Source organism: Phascolarctos cinereus, unplaced genomic scaffold (assembly GCF_003287225.1).
Source record: "Phascolarctos cinereus isolate Bilbo 61053 unplaced genomic scaffold, phaCin_HiC Scaffold_5;HRSCAF=322, whole genome shotgun sequence".
NCBI classification, from domain to species: domain Eukaryota; kingdom Metazoa; phylum Chordata; class Mammalia; order Diprotodontia; family Phascolarctidae; genus Phascolarctos; species Phascolarctos cinereus.
Genome location: NW_027555958.1, coordinates 180,200,866 through 180,216,548, shown reverse-complemented (window position 1 = coordinate 180,216,548; position 15,683 = coordinate 180,200,866). Strand labels below are relative to the sequence as shown.

The 15,683-nt window shown below is 35.1% G+C and overlaps 1 protein-coding gene across 6 annotated transcripts in view; it reads right to left on the bottom strand.

Annotated features, from left to right (window-relative positions):
• The window catches only part of SNX14 (sorting nexin 14), a 108,568-nt gene that overhangs the window by 70,293 nt on the left and 22,592 nt on the right, over window positions 1-15,683 (bottom strand). For 5 of the 6 annotated variants that reach the window (XR_002322329.2, XM_020976299.2, XM_020976300.2 and 2 more), the window contains exons 2-11: window positions 15,453-15,573; window positions 13,821-13,897; window positions 13,660-13,738; window positions 11,871-11,914; window positions 7,471-7,558; window positions 4,336-4,420; window positions 1,283-1,439; window positions 601-676; window positions 257-301; window positions 64-144 (exon numbers count right to left, since the gene is read on the bottom strand). Coding sequence is in view for 5 of the 6 variants with exons in the window: in XM_020976299.2 (XP_020831958.1) it covers window positions 64-144; window positions 257-301; window positions 601-676; window positions 1,283-1,439; window positions 4,336-4,420; window positions 7,471-7,558; window positions 11,871-11,914; window positions 13,660-13,738; window positions 13,821-13,897; window positions 15,453-15,573 (853 nt within the window). In the remaining variant the exon portion in view is untranslated. The remainder of the gene's footprint in view (window positions 1-63; window positions 145-256; window positions 302-600; window positions 677-1,282; window positions 1,440-4,335; window positions 4,421-7,470; window positions 7,559-11,870; window positions 11,915-13,659; window positions 13,739-13,820; window positions 13,898-15,452; window positions 15,574-15,683) is intronic. The other variant, XM_078155250.1, reaches the window with a different exon arrangement.

The following is a 15,683-nucleotide window of genomic DNA, read 5'->3' as shown; positions in this document are numbered from 1 at the left end:
TTTTTCTTTAAATTAAAAGCAATAAAATAATCTGCTGTAAATACAAGTACTTTTCCCACTTACAGAAGGCTTTTTATTTCTAGGCTCTGCAAATTTCTGCAAGAAAGGAACCAAAGAGGAAGCAGGTTCTGTTGCTTTTTCAGGCTATTAAAAAAGGAGAATGAACCAATTCAGTAATATATCCCTATTCCATTTGATTGATATGAAACAAAATGCAATACAATTTGAAATGCTTTATAAAGTGGTCAATACTCACTGGACTGTCATCTATGAAGATGATAAGTAAATGATTCACAGTATCCTAATAGGAAATAATGAACACAAGTTGCCATGACAAAAGAAACAAGCTGAAAATAATTCCTTCTCTGTATTCTGCCCAGAATTCTAGAAGACTTTTCTCAAATTTTGAAAGTTTATATGTTAATCCAATGGAGAAACAAATGAGACAGTGGCAAAACATTTGCAGTGATGTGCCACAGAGGGACAATTTTCTAAAGAGCTACAGTACAGGTCTCTCATTCTTTGTAGAAGATGTACAAAAAATGTTACTCTGACACAGGGAATAAAACTTTTTATACAGTTTTAGTCCTTCAATCTTACTGGATCAGCCAGGAAATCCAAAGAGGGAAGAAAAACAGAACCAGACAGGATCTCTCTTATAAGTAAAGTCAGTGATCTAGAGGAGGAAAAAAAAAAAGAATAGTTACATAATTGTGACACAATTTGCTAGAAATGAAAATTTAATAGAAAATTATTTCCATAGTAAGAAATAGGTTAGTATTAAAAGTACTATCTACCTAAGAAATATCATTACAAAGACAAATTGTAGAATCTCCCATGTAAATTCTTAAGAAAAGATAGATAGTGATCTCTCTGGGATGTTTTAAAGACAATCCTGCCAGGACACAGGGAGATAAGCCAGATGACCTCCTAGAGTGCTTCACAGGTCTAGTAACTAAGTGCCTACCTACAGAGTTGCTTAAAGTGTTTCTGCCTATTTGACCCACTAACCTGAATATTCTAAAAAGAAATAAAAAGAAATAATGAAAAATGATTCTTACCAACACTGCAACTCATTTCAATTAATAGCTAATACCATTCACATCTAACACCTAAATTGGTATCTTAAGGCCTGATGAATGTTTTTTTTAATAAACTGAAAACTGTTTGAAGTTTAGGCCAATCTCTAACTATAGTCTATGACTACCATGATCAGGAATAGCAATATACATTGTGGCAGGGCACATGAATACTGTTAAAATAACTTCAAAAATATTTATACCTGCAGTCTGTTGCTTTTGGGGGCAAAATATAAGGGAAAAGTAATTCAGTAAGTTTCCTCAAATAGTGTAACTCATCTCTTCGACTTCTCAAAGCCACATGAAGTTCTGGCCCATATTCTTCTAAAGCAGCTTGTTGTAAAAACTCTGCATTTTTTACTACAAAGAGAGATAAAAATCAATATTAGATTAAGCAACCTTAGCCAGTTCCCCTGACAAATAAAAACTATTCAAATACAAAAATCTCAAACTTTAATTCCACAATATTTTATTCCTTCAAACTCCAAATATGCAGCATGCTAACAACTAGTATTTTTTATAGAATAAAGATTTTTAAAAATGCATTAAAGTGAAATCAGGTCACTTCTGGTGTAAAAATATTTACAACAAATGCCAAATAACTTAAGAATTCCTAAGATCAGTAATGTAGTCAAATAATTTGATTTGTCTTCCCAAGATCTGAACATGACAAAATTGTTGTTGGTTTACTTTCAGCAACTGTACCACACAGAAGTTAAAAACCAATAAAAAGTTTGCTAAATATCTACTCTATGAAATGATTTAAGAATCAATCACTAATAAAAAGTAACTGGAAACAAAACAGATGCCTATCAACAGAGGAATGGTCAAATAGTGAACATGAATGTAATGAACTTTTGGTGTGCTATAGGAAATGATGAATAGAAACAATCTGGAGAAGCATGGGAAGACATATGAATTAAAGAGAAATGAAGTAAGCAGAACTAGGAAAACAATACATACAATGACAACAACGTAAAATGAACAAAGAACACAGCCTAACAGACCGTAATGATAATGACCAAAAAAGACCTTGGAGAAGTGTTAAGAAAAGCCACCCTCTTTCCATTTTTGCAGAGTTGGGCAACTATGGATATGATACACTACAATTACCGTCAATCTGAGTTGATGTGTTCGTTAGTTTTGCTAAGCAGCTTTTTTTTCTTCTTTGTTACAAAGGATGGTAGATGGGAAAGAGAGATTTCTTTTTAAATGAATGATACATGGAAACAAAAGATGTCAATAAAAATTTTTTAAAACAATAACTAAAATGAATCAACCAGTTTCTAAACAACTACTTTAATGTACAGCAACTAACTGCATACCATCTAAAATGAAATAAAATTCCAATATTTCCAAGAAGGAAATTAAATTATTGACTTCCAAAAAGTAAAGACGGCTACAAAAGTATATGAGGGGTAGCTAGGTGGCACAGTAGATAGAGCACCAGCCCTTCAGGAGGACCTGAGTTCAAATCCAGCCTCAGACACAATACTTACTAGCTGGGCAAGTCACTTAACCCCACTGCTTAGCCAAAAAAAAAGTATATGAAACAAGACTTTCCAAAAAACAAATGCATGTTAATAACAGCTCTGTGAAAAAAAAAAGTGCTTTAAACCTTCAATAATGAGGAAAATGTAAATTAAAATAACATGAGGGTTTTACTTCACATCCAGCAAATTTTCAAAAGATGGAAATTGTCAATGTTGGAGTGACTAGGGAAGTTAGACACACTAATACACTCTTGGTGAGGCTATGAATTAGTTCAAACTTTCTGGAAAACAGTTTCAAATCATGTAAAGAAATTTACTAAACTGTTGGTACCATCTGATGTGGCTGATCTAATCACAAGGCAAATACCCCAAGGAGGTCAAAGACAGAAAGAAAAATCAATTATATGAAAATACTGACAGCAGAACTTTTTGTGGTCATTAAAAAACAGGGGGAAAAAGTGGGTGCCCCATGTGGCGAGTGGTTGAACAAACTGGTTCATGAATGCAATGGAATAGTACTGTGCCATAAGAAACAAAAAATACGTGGAATTCAAAGAAATATGGAAATACCTGCACAAACCAATGCTGAGCAAAGCAAGCATTAACAGAACAATGTGAACAATTATATAATGTAAATTAAGCAAATGATAACAACAATAAAAGTCAGACAAATTAAAATTAAATGCAATGACCAATACGTGATAAGAGTATTCCCGATCCTCCCTCCCTCTATTGTTGGCTTCCCCCATTAGACTATGAGCCCCTTTGAGAGCACAAAGAACTATCTTTTTATAATCATCACTTAGCATAGTACCTGGTGACAAAGAGTAGGCATTTAATAAATGTTTATCAATTAACTTGTCTTCTCTCCTTTTTTTATACAATCTTGGTTGTTGATTTAATCTCATGAATTCAGTTATCTCCAGGTTCACAATCTCACTGTCATCCTTGACAGCTCACTCCCTCTGACCTCAAATGTCCAATCTACTGTCAATTTTTATTGTTTCGACCATAGCAACATCACTTGTATATGCCCCCTTCTCCCTACTCACATAACCACCACCCTGACATAGGCCCTTATCACCTCTTGCCTTGACAATTTCAATAGCTTTCTTACAGGTCTTCCTGCCTCAAATCTCTTCATATTTCAATGTGTCCTCCATTCAGCAAGTAAAGTGATTTTCCTAAAGCACAAATCTGATCATGTTACCACCCCTATTTATGATAATTTATTCTTGGGGCAGCTAGGTGGCTATCTAGGAAGGGCAAGATGGAGTGATACATGAGAAAATATAGTTGATCCAAAAACAAAACACCAATACAAATTTATTTTATAAAAAATAAAAATAAAAATGAAAAAGCATCATACTATTTAATTTGTTTAAATCTATAGTTTGAAATATCTCATATCTGAAGAATTCATACCAAAAGATACCTGTAAGAGATAACTTTCCTTTATAATGTCAAATTCATTTGGATAAACACCATGACAAACTATATGGCAAAGGTTAATATTGCAAGAACCAAGTACATACTAGGTCTCATGATTTCAAAAAGTATTTTAGAATAAAATTAGGCCAATGTGATTTTTTTAACAGCCACACAAAGTTTATAAGAGAGAGAAGGGAGGTTCATTTTTTTAAAGCCACATCTATAGGAACTGTAAACATAATTCTGTTTTATCAATAATTATATTTTAAACTTCAAGGAAAAAAGATAATTCCAAAAATGTTTTTCAAGTTGTATTAGGCAAAATGGGTTACCTTTCTGACTTGCTTTAGATATCATTTCTATGTGCTTCATTGCTGCTTTTAACATTTTCTTGGTTATAACTGCTGGGATATCCACCTAAAGAAATTTTAAATCAAAGTAAAATATTGCATAAGTTTCATTAGATACTGAATGCAAGATACCTACAGCTGCAATATTAACTGTAGGACAACTAAGGTACTAAATATAAGATAACCATAACAAATATACTAATATTCTAAAAGCCAGGTGTATTCAAAGAACACATTGGTTATAATATGATACCATTTGAATCATTAATCTCAAACTGTACTTTTCAGATTTCTCTCAAAACAAGCATCTGAATTGCTGGAATTAAAGAATTACAGAGTTGCTAGGGACCATAGAAATCACCTGGACCAATTCTAAATGAGGCACAAATTTCCCTTCCACAAATCTTCCCTTCAAGTGCCTCGCACATAAAGCTACCTAGTAAATATTTAACAAATCTGTCCTAATGGTACAGAGACTATTGAAGGACTGTAATGCCAGAGAGCTTTTGTTTTCAGCAGGACTAATTTTTTCCCCTTATAATGAGCCAAAATCAACCCCATTGTCATTTCTATGCACTGGTCCTACTTCTGCCCTCTGGGATTAGAAGACAACAGTCATCTCCCCAGTAAACCTTTTCTTCCTTGGGCTAAGAAGCCCTAGTCCCTTTATTTAAGAAAAAATCTTAACACTAAATAAAAAGCACATTTCCATATATACTTTGGAAAAGGAGAAGACCGTATATGAAATTGCAAGTCTCTGTTATGTAGAGCTTGGTTTTCAGTGCTGATGTATGTGTTTATGATTCCTTCTGGCCTTCTTTAAGATTTCTTCTCATTTTGGAGAGGCAGGAAGGGAACCCCATCCCTACTCCTTTTCTTCCTCAACCCTCCTTATACATTGAAAAGAAAGAAAAAATGAAAAAAAAGAAAAATAAAACTTTTGTAACAAATAAGCATAGTCAAGAAAAACAAATTCCTCCAATGGCCATGTCAAAAAAATGTACGTCTGATTTTGCAGCTTTAGTCATCACCTCTCTCTCGGGATGTAGATAGCACGTTTCATCATAGGTCCTCTGGGATTATGGTTGGTCATAATCATAATACTAATCAGCATTTTTAAGTCTTTCAAAAGCCTTTTTCCTCACAATATTGTTATTGGCATATAAATTGTTCTACTTTTATTCACTTCATACTACATCAATTCATATGAGTCTTTCCCAGTTTCTCTGAAAATGTCCCTTATTTCATTTTTTATGACCCAAAATATCCCATTATATCCACATACAGTAATATACATAGTCACTGCCCAATTGATTAGGATTCCCCTTAGTTGCCAGTTCTTTGCCACTACAAAAAGCACTACTACATTTTTGTTCATATCGGTCTTTTCCCTCTTTTGCTATTTCTTTGAAATACAGACCTAGTAGCTGCATTACTAGATCAAAAGGCATGACCAGTTTAGTGACTTTGGGAGCAAATTTCCAATTGCTTTCCAGAATGGCTGAACCAGTTCACAGCTCTACTAATGGAATTAACACATCTATTTTCCCACAACCACTCCAATATCTGTTATTCTCCCTTTTTCCCCATCTTTGCCAAAATCCTGGGTGTGAGGCAAAACTTCAAAGTTACTTTAGTTTTCATTCCTCTAATTATTAGTAATTTGGAATGCTTTTTTTTCACATGGCTGTGGAGAGCTTGGATTTCTTCCTTTGAAAAATGCCTATTCAGATCCTTTAGCCACTTATTTATACAGACAGGTAGATGATACAATAGATACAGCACTGGACCTACAAGGAAAATTTCAGTTCGAATTTAGCCTCAAAAACTTAACTTGCTGTGTGACCCTGGACAAGTCTCTTCACTGACTGCCTCAAGTTTCCTCATATGTCAAATAAGGATAATAAAAACACCAATCTCCCAGAGTTGCTGTGAGGATAAAATGAGATAATACCTGAAAAGCACTTTATAAACCTTAAGGTGCTATATTAATGCTAGCTATCTACTGGAAAATGGAATTTTCTTATATTTGAATCAGTTCTTTATACTCCTTGGAAATGAGAACTTTAGGAAGAACTTCCACCCAAAATTACTTCCCTTGCCACTTTTTCCACTATTTTCACAGATATTCTTGAACATTTGTCTTTCCAGATCAACTTCACTATCATTTTTTCTAGCTCAAAAAAATAATCCTTTGGATTTTGACTGCTACAGTACAGAACAGGCATAGTAAGGCAGTATTATCACAGCCTATCCTTGAGCAATTAATATTCCTCCAAATAATCCAGTTAGGTCTATCTTTATATCTGTAAAGAATGTTTTGTGGTTGTATTCATATATTTCCTGCATGTGTTTTGGTAGGCAGACTCCCAAATATTTCATACATCTCGTGGTTATCATGAATGGAATCTTTTGGGTATACAGAAATGCTGATGATTTATGTAAATTGATTTTATATACTGCAACCTCACCGAAGTTATTAATTTTTAGTTGATTATAAGGCTGTCCAAGTAAATCATCACATCATCTGCAAAATGCAAGAATTTTATTTCTTCTTTGCCTGTGCTTATTCCCTCAATTTCTTTCGTCCTGTCCTATTGCTATAGCAAGCATTTCTGGCACTCCAGCAAATCACAGTTGCTTTAACATTATTATTATTAATATTAGTAACAGACAGTATTTATATAATGCCTACTATGTACTACCAAGCACTACGCTAAGCACTTTACAAATAGTCTCATATTTGATCTTCACGTTACCCTGCAAGGGGGGTGCTATTCTTACCCCCACTTTACAATTGTAGAAACTGAGGCAGGCAAAGGTTAAATGACTCGCCCAGGATCACAGCCAGCAAATGTTTGAGGCCAGATCTGATTTCAGGTCTTCCTATCTTTAAGTCCAGTACTGTGCCTTTCTCCCAGCCTAAACCGAATTAATTCCAGAAGGGACAACTGAACCATTTTTAACCATGCATTTCACTCTAGAAGACTGAAGGTACACTTTCATTAATAAAAGGGAAGAATTATTCAATATAGCCTATGTAGAATGAAAATAAAATGATTAAGTTATTAAGAAGCACTCAAGATAAAACTCGGATTTCTTATTAAAAACATATACCTTGTGAATTCTTCGCACTAACACAGATGCAAAAAAACGCAATGTTACTCTTAGTTCATCAACAAAAGACTCATCATCAGTTACATCCCTGTGAATAGGCAAAAAAAAAAGCACTTTCAGAAGCTTAGAGAAGTCTTACAATTCACCTGAAATTATTCAAATTAAATCATTATTAAACACCTGCTGTGAAACAGCACAATGCTTTATGCCCTACTGATGTCAATACAGAAATGATACGGTGTCTGTCTTTAAGAAGATTACATTCTGGGGGCAGCTAGGTGGCGCAGTAGATAGAGCACTAGCCTTGGAGTCAGAGGACCTGAGTTCAACTCCAGTCTCAGACCAGACACTTGATACTTACTAGCTGTGTGACCCTGGGCAAGTCACTTAACCCCAATTGCCTCGCCAAAAAAAGATTACATTCTACTGGGTGAGGGGATAGAAGAGAAAAAAAAGGAAAACATATGTACACAGATATGTAAAAACAAAATAATTTAAGGTGAGTACTTAAGGTAGAGGCAGCAGGGTTGATATAGCAAAATTTCCTATTGGATGTAGCACTTGAACTAAGCCTGGAAGGAATCATGGGATTCTAGATGGTAGAAATGAAGAAGATAAACATTCCAAGACATAAGACACAAAAAGAGGTTGAAGACAGTTGCAGTTCAAAGAATAGTAAGTCAGTTTGTAAAAATGCAGAGTATGTAAAAGAGAAAAATATGAAAAAAAAATTGAAAGATAGGCAGGAGGCAGATTGTAAAGAACTTTAAATGCCAGACTAAGGAGTTTAAATTTTGTCCTAGGCAATACAACACTACTGAGGATTTCTGAGAAAAAGAATAATATCAGATCTGTGCCTTAGGAGGACTGCCTTAGTGGCTAAGTAGAGAATGGACTGGTATAAAAACAGACTTGGGGGCATAGAAGGCTATTACAATAATCCAGGCAAAAAGCGATAAGGACCTGAATTAGCACAAGAGCAGAGAAAGGATATATGCACCAAGATACTGCAGAGGCAGAACTGATAAGACTTGACAACTCATTATGTATTGGAGGCATGGGAAAGGTGAAGAAATAAAAGCTAATCTGGGATTGTAAACCTGAACGACCAGACAGGTCTTGGTGCCCTTAACAGTAACTTTGTATCTCCAGGCCAGTGTGGCTAAATCACAGACTACATGAAGAGGAGTTAAGTGAGAGAAAATGGGAAAGGCAGGAAGGGGCCAGGCTGGGAAGAGTTTTGAATGCAGACGAGAATTTTATATTGAAAAGGAGTCACTAAAGTTTGGGGGCAGCTACGGTTAGAGTGCTGGGCCTGGAATCAGAAAGACTCATCTTCCCTAGTTCAAATCTGGCCTCAGACACTTGCTGTGTGACCCTAGGCAAGTCCCTTAACTAACACCCATTTCCCTCAGTTTCCTCATCTGTAAAATATGCTGGAAAAGTAAATGGCAAAGCACTCCAATAATTTTGCTAAGAAGACCCCAAATGGGGTCATGAAGAGTTAGATGTGACTAAAAAATGACTGAACAACAACACTAAAGTTTATTAAGTTAAGAGGGTGACATAGTCACACCTATGCTTTAGGAAAATCACTTAGCAGCTGAGTGAAGGATAAACTGAAGTACAAAGAGACCTTAGGCAAGGAAACCAGCTAGTTTGTGGCAGTAGTCTGAATGAAAAGTTATAAGGGCCTGAAACAAGGTGATGGCCACGTAAGTGGAGAGAATGGAACATATTCAAAAGATGCTGATAAGGTAGAAACACCATGATTTGGCTATGGACTGGATATGTGGTGTGAGAACAAGGAGTTGAAGATAACATAAAGGCTGTAAACTAAGATGACTGAGAGGATAGTAGTGGCCTTGATACCAACAATAAAACTCAGGTGAAAGAAAGAGTTTGAGGGAAAAGGTAAGTCCTGTCTTAGACCTCCTAAGTTTGAGATGCTTACAGGATATCCAGTTCAAGATTTCCAGAAAGCAGTTGGTGACAAAGGACTGTAGCACAAGATAATGAATACTGCTTACTGATTAATATATAAGATCTAGGAATAATCTGCATAGAAATAACTTTAACCCTTAGGAGTCTATGAGATCACCGAGTGAGATACAGAGGAAGAAGAAAAAAGAGCCTTGGGAGAAACCCATGGTTAGAGGTATGACATGAAGATCTAGTAAAGGAGACAGTGAAGGAGCGACCAGATAGATGTGAGCAGAACCAGGAGAGTATAATGTTACAAAAACCTAGAGAGGAAAAAGAATCCAGGAAATGATGGTGATGGACTGCAATCAGAGACTGCAGAGAAGTCAAAAAGGATGGTGACATTTAAAAGTCCATTCGATTCAGCAATTAAGAGAACAGTAACTTTGAAATTACCAATCTCAATTACCAGTTTCAGCTGAATGATTTAGTGGAAGCCAGACTGAAGAGAGTTTAAAATCAAATGAGAAAAGAAGAATTTGGAGCACCTGGTAAAGATGTCTTTCTCAAGGAATTTAGCTGAAAATGGGGGGAAAGATATAGGATGATAGCTAGCTGGGATAGTTGATCAAGTAAGGTTTATATTAAACTTAGAAGTGACATAGTAGGCATATTTATAGGCTACTAGGAAGGGGTCATTAGATAGGAAAAGACTGAAGACAAAAACAGAGTGAAAATGACAGTGATGACAATCTGTTGGAGAAGATGGGAGGAGATATGATCAAGGGTGCATTTTTTTTCCAAGCCTCACCTTGGAAAGGAGAAAGTCCATTTCTTCATCAGAAACTGGAATGTAGGAGGAGACAGTGAGTAATGATGTCACAGGATTGTTCAGACATGCCAGAGGGGAACCATGAGAGCATAATGTCCCAAAAACAAAGAAAGGGAAATAACATAGGAGGTGACGGTAACTAACAGTGTGAAAGACTACAAAGAAGTAGAGGATAAGAACTGAAAAAAGGCTATTAGATCTGGCAATTAAAAGGTCATTGATTCACTTTGGGAAAAGTACTTTCAATTTGATGATGAAGTCAGAAACCAGACTGCAGAGGTTTATAATCGAGTGAGAGGAGAAGAGGAGGCAATGAGAGTAGATACTGTTAGCTAAAAAGTGAAGTAGAAATAAAGGACAATAGCTAGCATGGATGACGGGATCAAATGAAAGTTTTAAGGATAGAAGAGATGTGGACATTTTTGTAGATAGCAGAGAAGAAAACAGTAGATAGAAAGAAAATGAAGATCAGAGAAAGAGTAGGAAGGACAACAGCAATCTATTGGAGTAGACAGGAGAAGATAGGATTAAGGGTGCATACAGACAAGTTGGCCTTAGCAAGGAAGAGATCACATCTGAGTAACAAGGGAAGAAGATGAAAGTGAAGAGAGAGTTCTTGCCAATGACCAACACAAATGCGTTCCACTTCAAGAAAACTGGATGTCAAAAAACATTCAGTTTACAAAATGGGTAAATTCTGGGAGGATTCTCCTACTTTGGGAAGGAAAATAAACTACTTTTCACTTCCCTGAAGTTGAAAGATACCTGGGAGGTGGAGCAAAAAGCTGATAGCAAAGCCCTTGAGCATAAAGTTAGTGCTGACAGAAAGTTCCCGAAGGTACCACTGTTAGCTGTGCTTCATAAACCCTGAAAATCCTTCAAAAAGGGGGTTCAGCATGGAAACCTAACCTGAAAGTACATGTTAAGATCCTGAAATCTAATAAAATTATATCTTGATCCACCAGTTAAAGATGTTTCATCACGTTACTACAGAATTCACAACAAGGTTCTTTACATGGGCTAACTTATACAGGATCCTTTTTGTTAGCACTGTATGTATTTGTCCAGCTGGCTCTGTTTTAAAATTTAATATTCTCAAAAGCTGATCCACTGCCTTCTCTGTGCTCTGTAAACCTCAGAACGTCATAGTAAATGACATTAATGCTCAATTTTTTAGAAAAAAATTTCAATTTTCCATGAATTCTTTACTGAAATTAACTACAATTATTCAATTAGAAAATGTGAATTTAGATTTCTCAAAAATCATGTAATTTAAAAAACACAATTCATTTATCTATCGATAAAAATAAAATTGCTACATTTAGAATTTATGAAAAACCTTTTATTTCAAGAGATTAGTTCCCTTGACAAAAAAGTCCCATGGTTTTCCCATTGTATTTTTGTCTTGGAAGATTAATTAAAACAAACAAACAAAAAAAAAAAACCACAGTTCCTGCCTTTAAGGAGATTGCATTCTAGGAAGGGTTGAGGAGGAAATATGTCATTTACATATAGATACGTAAATACAAGATAATGTGAGAAGGAAAAGAGCACTATAAAGTACTGGGTACTTATGTGTAGAGACCTTAATTCTGACTAGCAGTCATTCTACAATATTAATGAGTTTTCTGAAAAGAACACATACCTGTACCAAGGATAAACAAAGTTTTCCAACACTAATTCAAGCACCTGGGAAGAAAATATTTTTTAAAAGAACAGTGCATTAATTCATCTTAGGAAAAACACCATTACATTTAGTAGTAAGAAACATATGTTAATATTAACAAATTCCCATTGCCAAAAACTAAGACCTCTGAAATGCATACACCTTTGCAAGCTTCCCATAGTTAAAAGGTATTCTTGGAGGCAACAATCTAAATAGCTTCAGGAGCAACAAGCCAAATAACACCAGAAAAGCGTCAAAGAAATTGCTCCCAGTTGAACTGCAAAGCTTGAGGAGGAATAAAGGGAAAATAAGTGACATTCGTAGTCTGAAAAGGGCCTTGCCTTCATTATTTCATTTGACCCTTATAACAACTCTCTAAGGCAAGCAGTACAACTAATAGACAATATCATTGTCCCCATTTTACAAATAAGGACATTAAAGATTAGAGACTGACTTGACTTGCTCATGGTCACAAAGATAAGTCATCCTAGAGGTGATATGTGAACTCTGGTCTTCCTAATACCATGTACAGTACAATCTGTACCACACAAGAGTAAAAAATATGTCAAAACTTGTTCTTTTTCAACTTCAGAGGTGGAATGTATGGGGGGGGTGAGCACGCATGTGTGTACATATATATGGAGAGAAACAGAGAGAGAGATGCACTGACTCCTGTAAAGAGATGGAATAGAAGGTCAGGACTTAAAAAAGGAAGAGCTGAGAATGATAGCCATAAATCCATATATTAAAAAGGAATCTATAAGTCATCACTAGTACACATGCCATTACCCTCATAGCAAAACCTCCAACACTGGCAATAAGTGTGAATGTAAATAGTTTTTAATATAAGATGTCAACATGAGGTATATTAGTAGGGGAAATGGGATATTTTTAAATTAACAAGGTCCTTTATAAGCACAATGTACAAAGGATATTCCTCTATAAAGTAAATGCTATGAGATATTAAAAAAAAAAAGAAACCTATTCCTATCACAAGCCTCTTTTAGATAAAGAAGGATGGGAAAATATAAGTCAAGATTTTAATACTAGAAGGTACTTTGGAAATTCAGAAAAAGGAAAATACCAAGAGACAAAGTAGCACCTTGCTCCACTTCTACCAGCTAAGGAACAGAAAACAAATTGGAAAAAAAAAGGAGAAATAATGAGGCAGGGTTCAGAGTGCTTACTTTTTCCCCAATTAGCACAGTAACAATTTATCTACTACATAAGAACAGGTGAAGTCACCAATTCCTGTTTGTACTCCTGCAAGTAAATATCAAACCTAGAGTGATTGCTGAGGAAGATATGTAATACATTAACATCTACTCCCTCTAGTCAAGGTCCTCATTTGGAAGTTATCTGGGTAGAGTGAAAAATGGGTATTTCTTCTGTCTTTAACCACAGAAAGGCAGTGGCACTAATTATCAATACTTTGAACCAGGCATAACAGGATTTCCTTTTAAAAGACTTCTAAGCAAAATTAAAATGCTGGATCCACAAGCATTCCTAATTTGTCACTCAAGCTAAATAGGTAAAAACTATCTTTATTTCAGCTTCTACTGCTAGTCTGTATATATAAGTGAACTTAATTTTATTAGTTATTTATTATTATTAATAAACCAACAAAATTTTATTTTATGCATCCCATATATTAGAAGATGCTCTTGATTAAGATTTCAGTTGAACCATCTGTTCAAGGAATTTTCTTTTGGTACTTTACCACACACCTTCTATATCTAAATGTGCATATCTGGAGATCATCTATTACCTCTGAGAGAGATGCATCAACTTTAGAAGACACTTTAAGGTCTAGCCAAGGCTGGTAGTTTTCAAGCAGCAAAGTAGGTCTGAAAAATACAAAGCAATTGAATTGCTTAAAATCCAGAATATAATAGAAATCAGAATACAAATACTGAACATGGGCCTTACCTGTGCCTTTCACATTTCACTTTACCACACACAGCACAGCTGTGACCTTGGGGAAACAATTCTTGTAGTTCTAAATGCTTAAAGAAAAAAAATTATTGAAGAATCAATCACGTTTCTTTCCCAAAAATATTTCAACAATCATTTATATGCAAATCAGCTTTAAAAGAACACAGACAGGGGCAGTTAGGTGGTGCAGTAGATAGAGCACAGGTCCTGGAGTCAGGAAGACCTGAGTTCAAATCCAGCCTCAGACACATAATACTTTCTAGCTATGTGACTCTGGGCAAGTCACTTAACCCCAACTGCCTCACCCAAAAAAAAAAAAAAAGAACACATTTCTCAGAAGCTTTCAATTATTATGAAATAATATACCAAAAGAAATAACATGGAAATTTTACCCAGTGTTATTAACTGTTTAAACAATTCCCCCAAAATCTCCCTTAAAAGTTTGAAACTTAAAATTTTTGCAAGCCAAAAATGCCAAAAGTCTTTTAGATCCAATAATATCTAATTATAAAGAAAAATAAAATATTTTCAATAATACAAATAATACAGCCACATAAGCTTCATTTCTAGAATTAAAACCTGAAGTTTCTACCTTTCAGAACACTTGCAAGAAAAGATTCAATCTATATATGAATTCTGTAATAGGTTTCTCTCAACTTTTGAAGAAGCAGAATTACTTTTCATGGCTCCAAAAGCTTTCAAATCATCAGGATGGAGGAAAAAACTAATAAATAAGAAAATTGCTGACAGGCAAAGGCAGAGGGGTTTACTGCTAGCTAACCTTGAATATACCTTCTTACATACAGAGAATCTTTCTTTGCACACCAAAAGACATGCGGTAGTGGGGATAACCAAAATCTAAAAGCATTCTCAATTAAAATACAAATAAATTTGAATTTTATCAACAGCATATATATATATATATATATATATATATATATATATATACACACACACATATACACACAACAGTAAATACATGTACTACTAGGCATTATTTAATGTCTAAAGTTCTGCTCCAGACACAGATCATGTGGTCCTTGGGCAAGTTACTTAACTTCAGAGGCTCATATAACTTTCTAAGATCCTAAATGGCACTACAGCTGCAGACTGGACTTTGTACAGGGAATTTCCTCACCAGGCAAGGGGGACAGAACATGCATTTATATAGGGTTTATCCTGTGCCAGTCACTGTGCTGAGCACTTTTTGCTAATATTTCATTTGACCATCACAACAACCTTTCAAGGTAGATGCTGTTATCATCACATTACACTTTCATCATTTTCTTTACATCAATAAAATCACAGATGTGGTCTCCCCTCCCCCCAAAAAAAAGGGAGGGGGAAGAGGAAGAGGAGGAGGAAGAGAAGGGGGAAGAGAAGAAGAAAAGCTTCTGAAGAAGATAAACCTGCTGGTCTTCTGGTCCGTGGATTGACAGACCTCTAAAAGTATGGTCTAATAAGACTGTAAGGCCACCAGGTTGGAAACCAAGAAGCTAGAGATATTATTGGTGGTATAAAAACATGATTGACATTCATATCTTAGAGGATTAATTATGCCTTGCAATATTAAAAAATAATGTTTTTAATTTAACAACATCCTTAACAACTACGAAGAAATTTTACCTTGGGTTTGTATTTTATTGTGAAGAAAATATTTGGCAAAAGAGTATCCGGTCCTAATGAGCAGTAGAAAGTGACAACTCCAGCCACAAATGACCAGAAGATCATTAAAATATGAAGATACCTTGTAAAAAAATTGAAGATAATAGGTATAAACAAGATATGCAAACTACTCATTCCATTTTTCTTAAACAGCATTATTATTTTCTTGAGCAAATCCACTAAATGCAATGT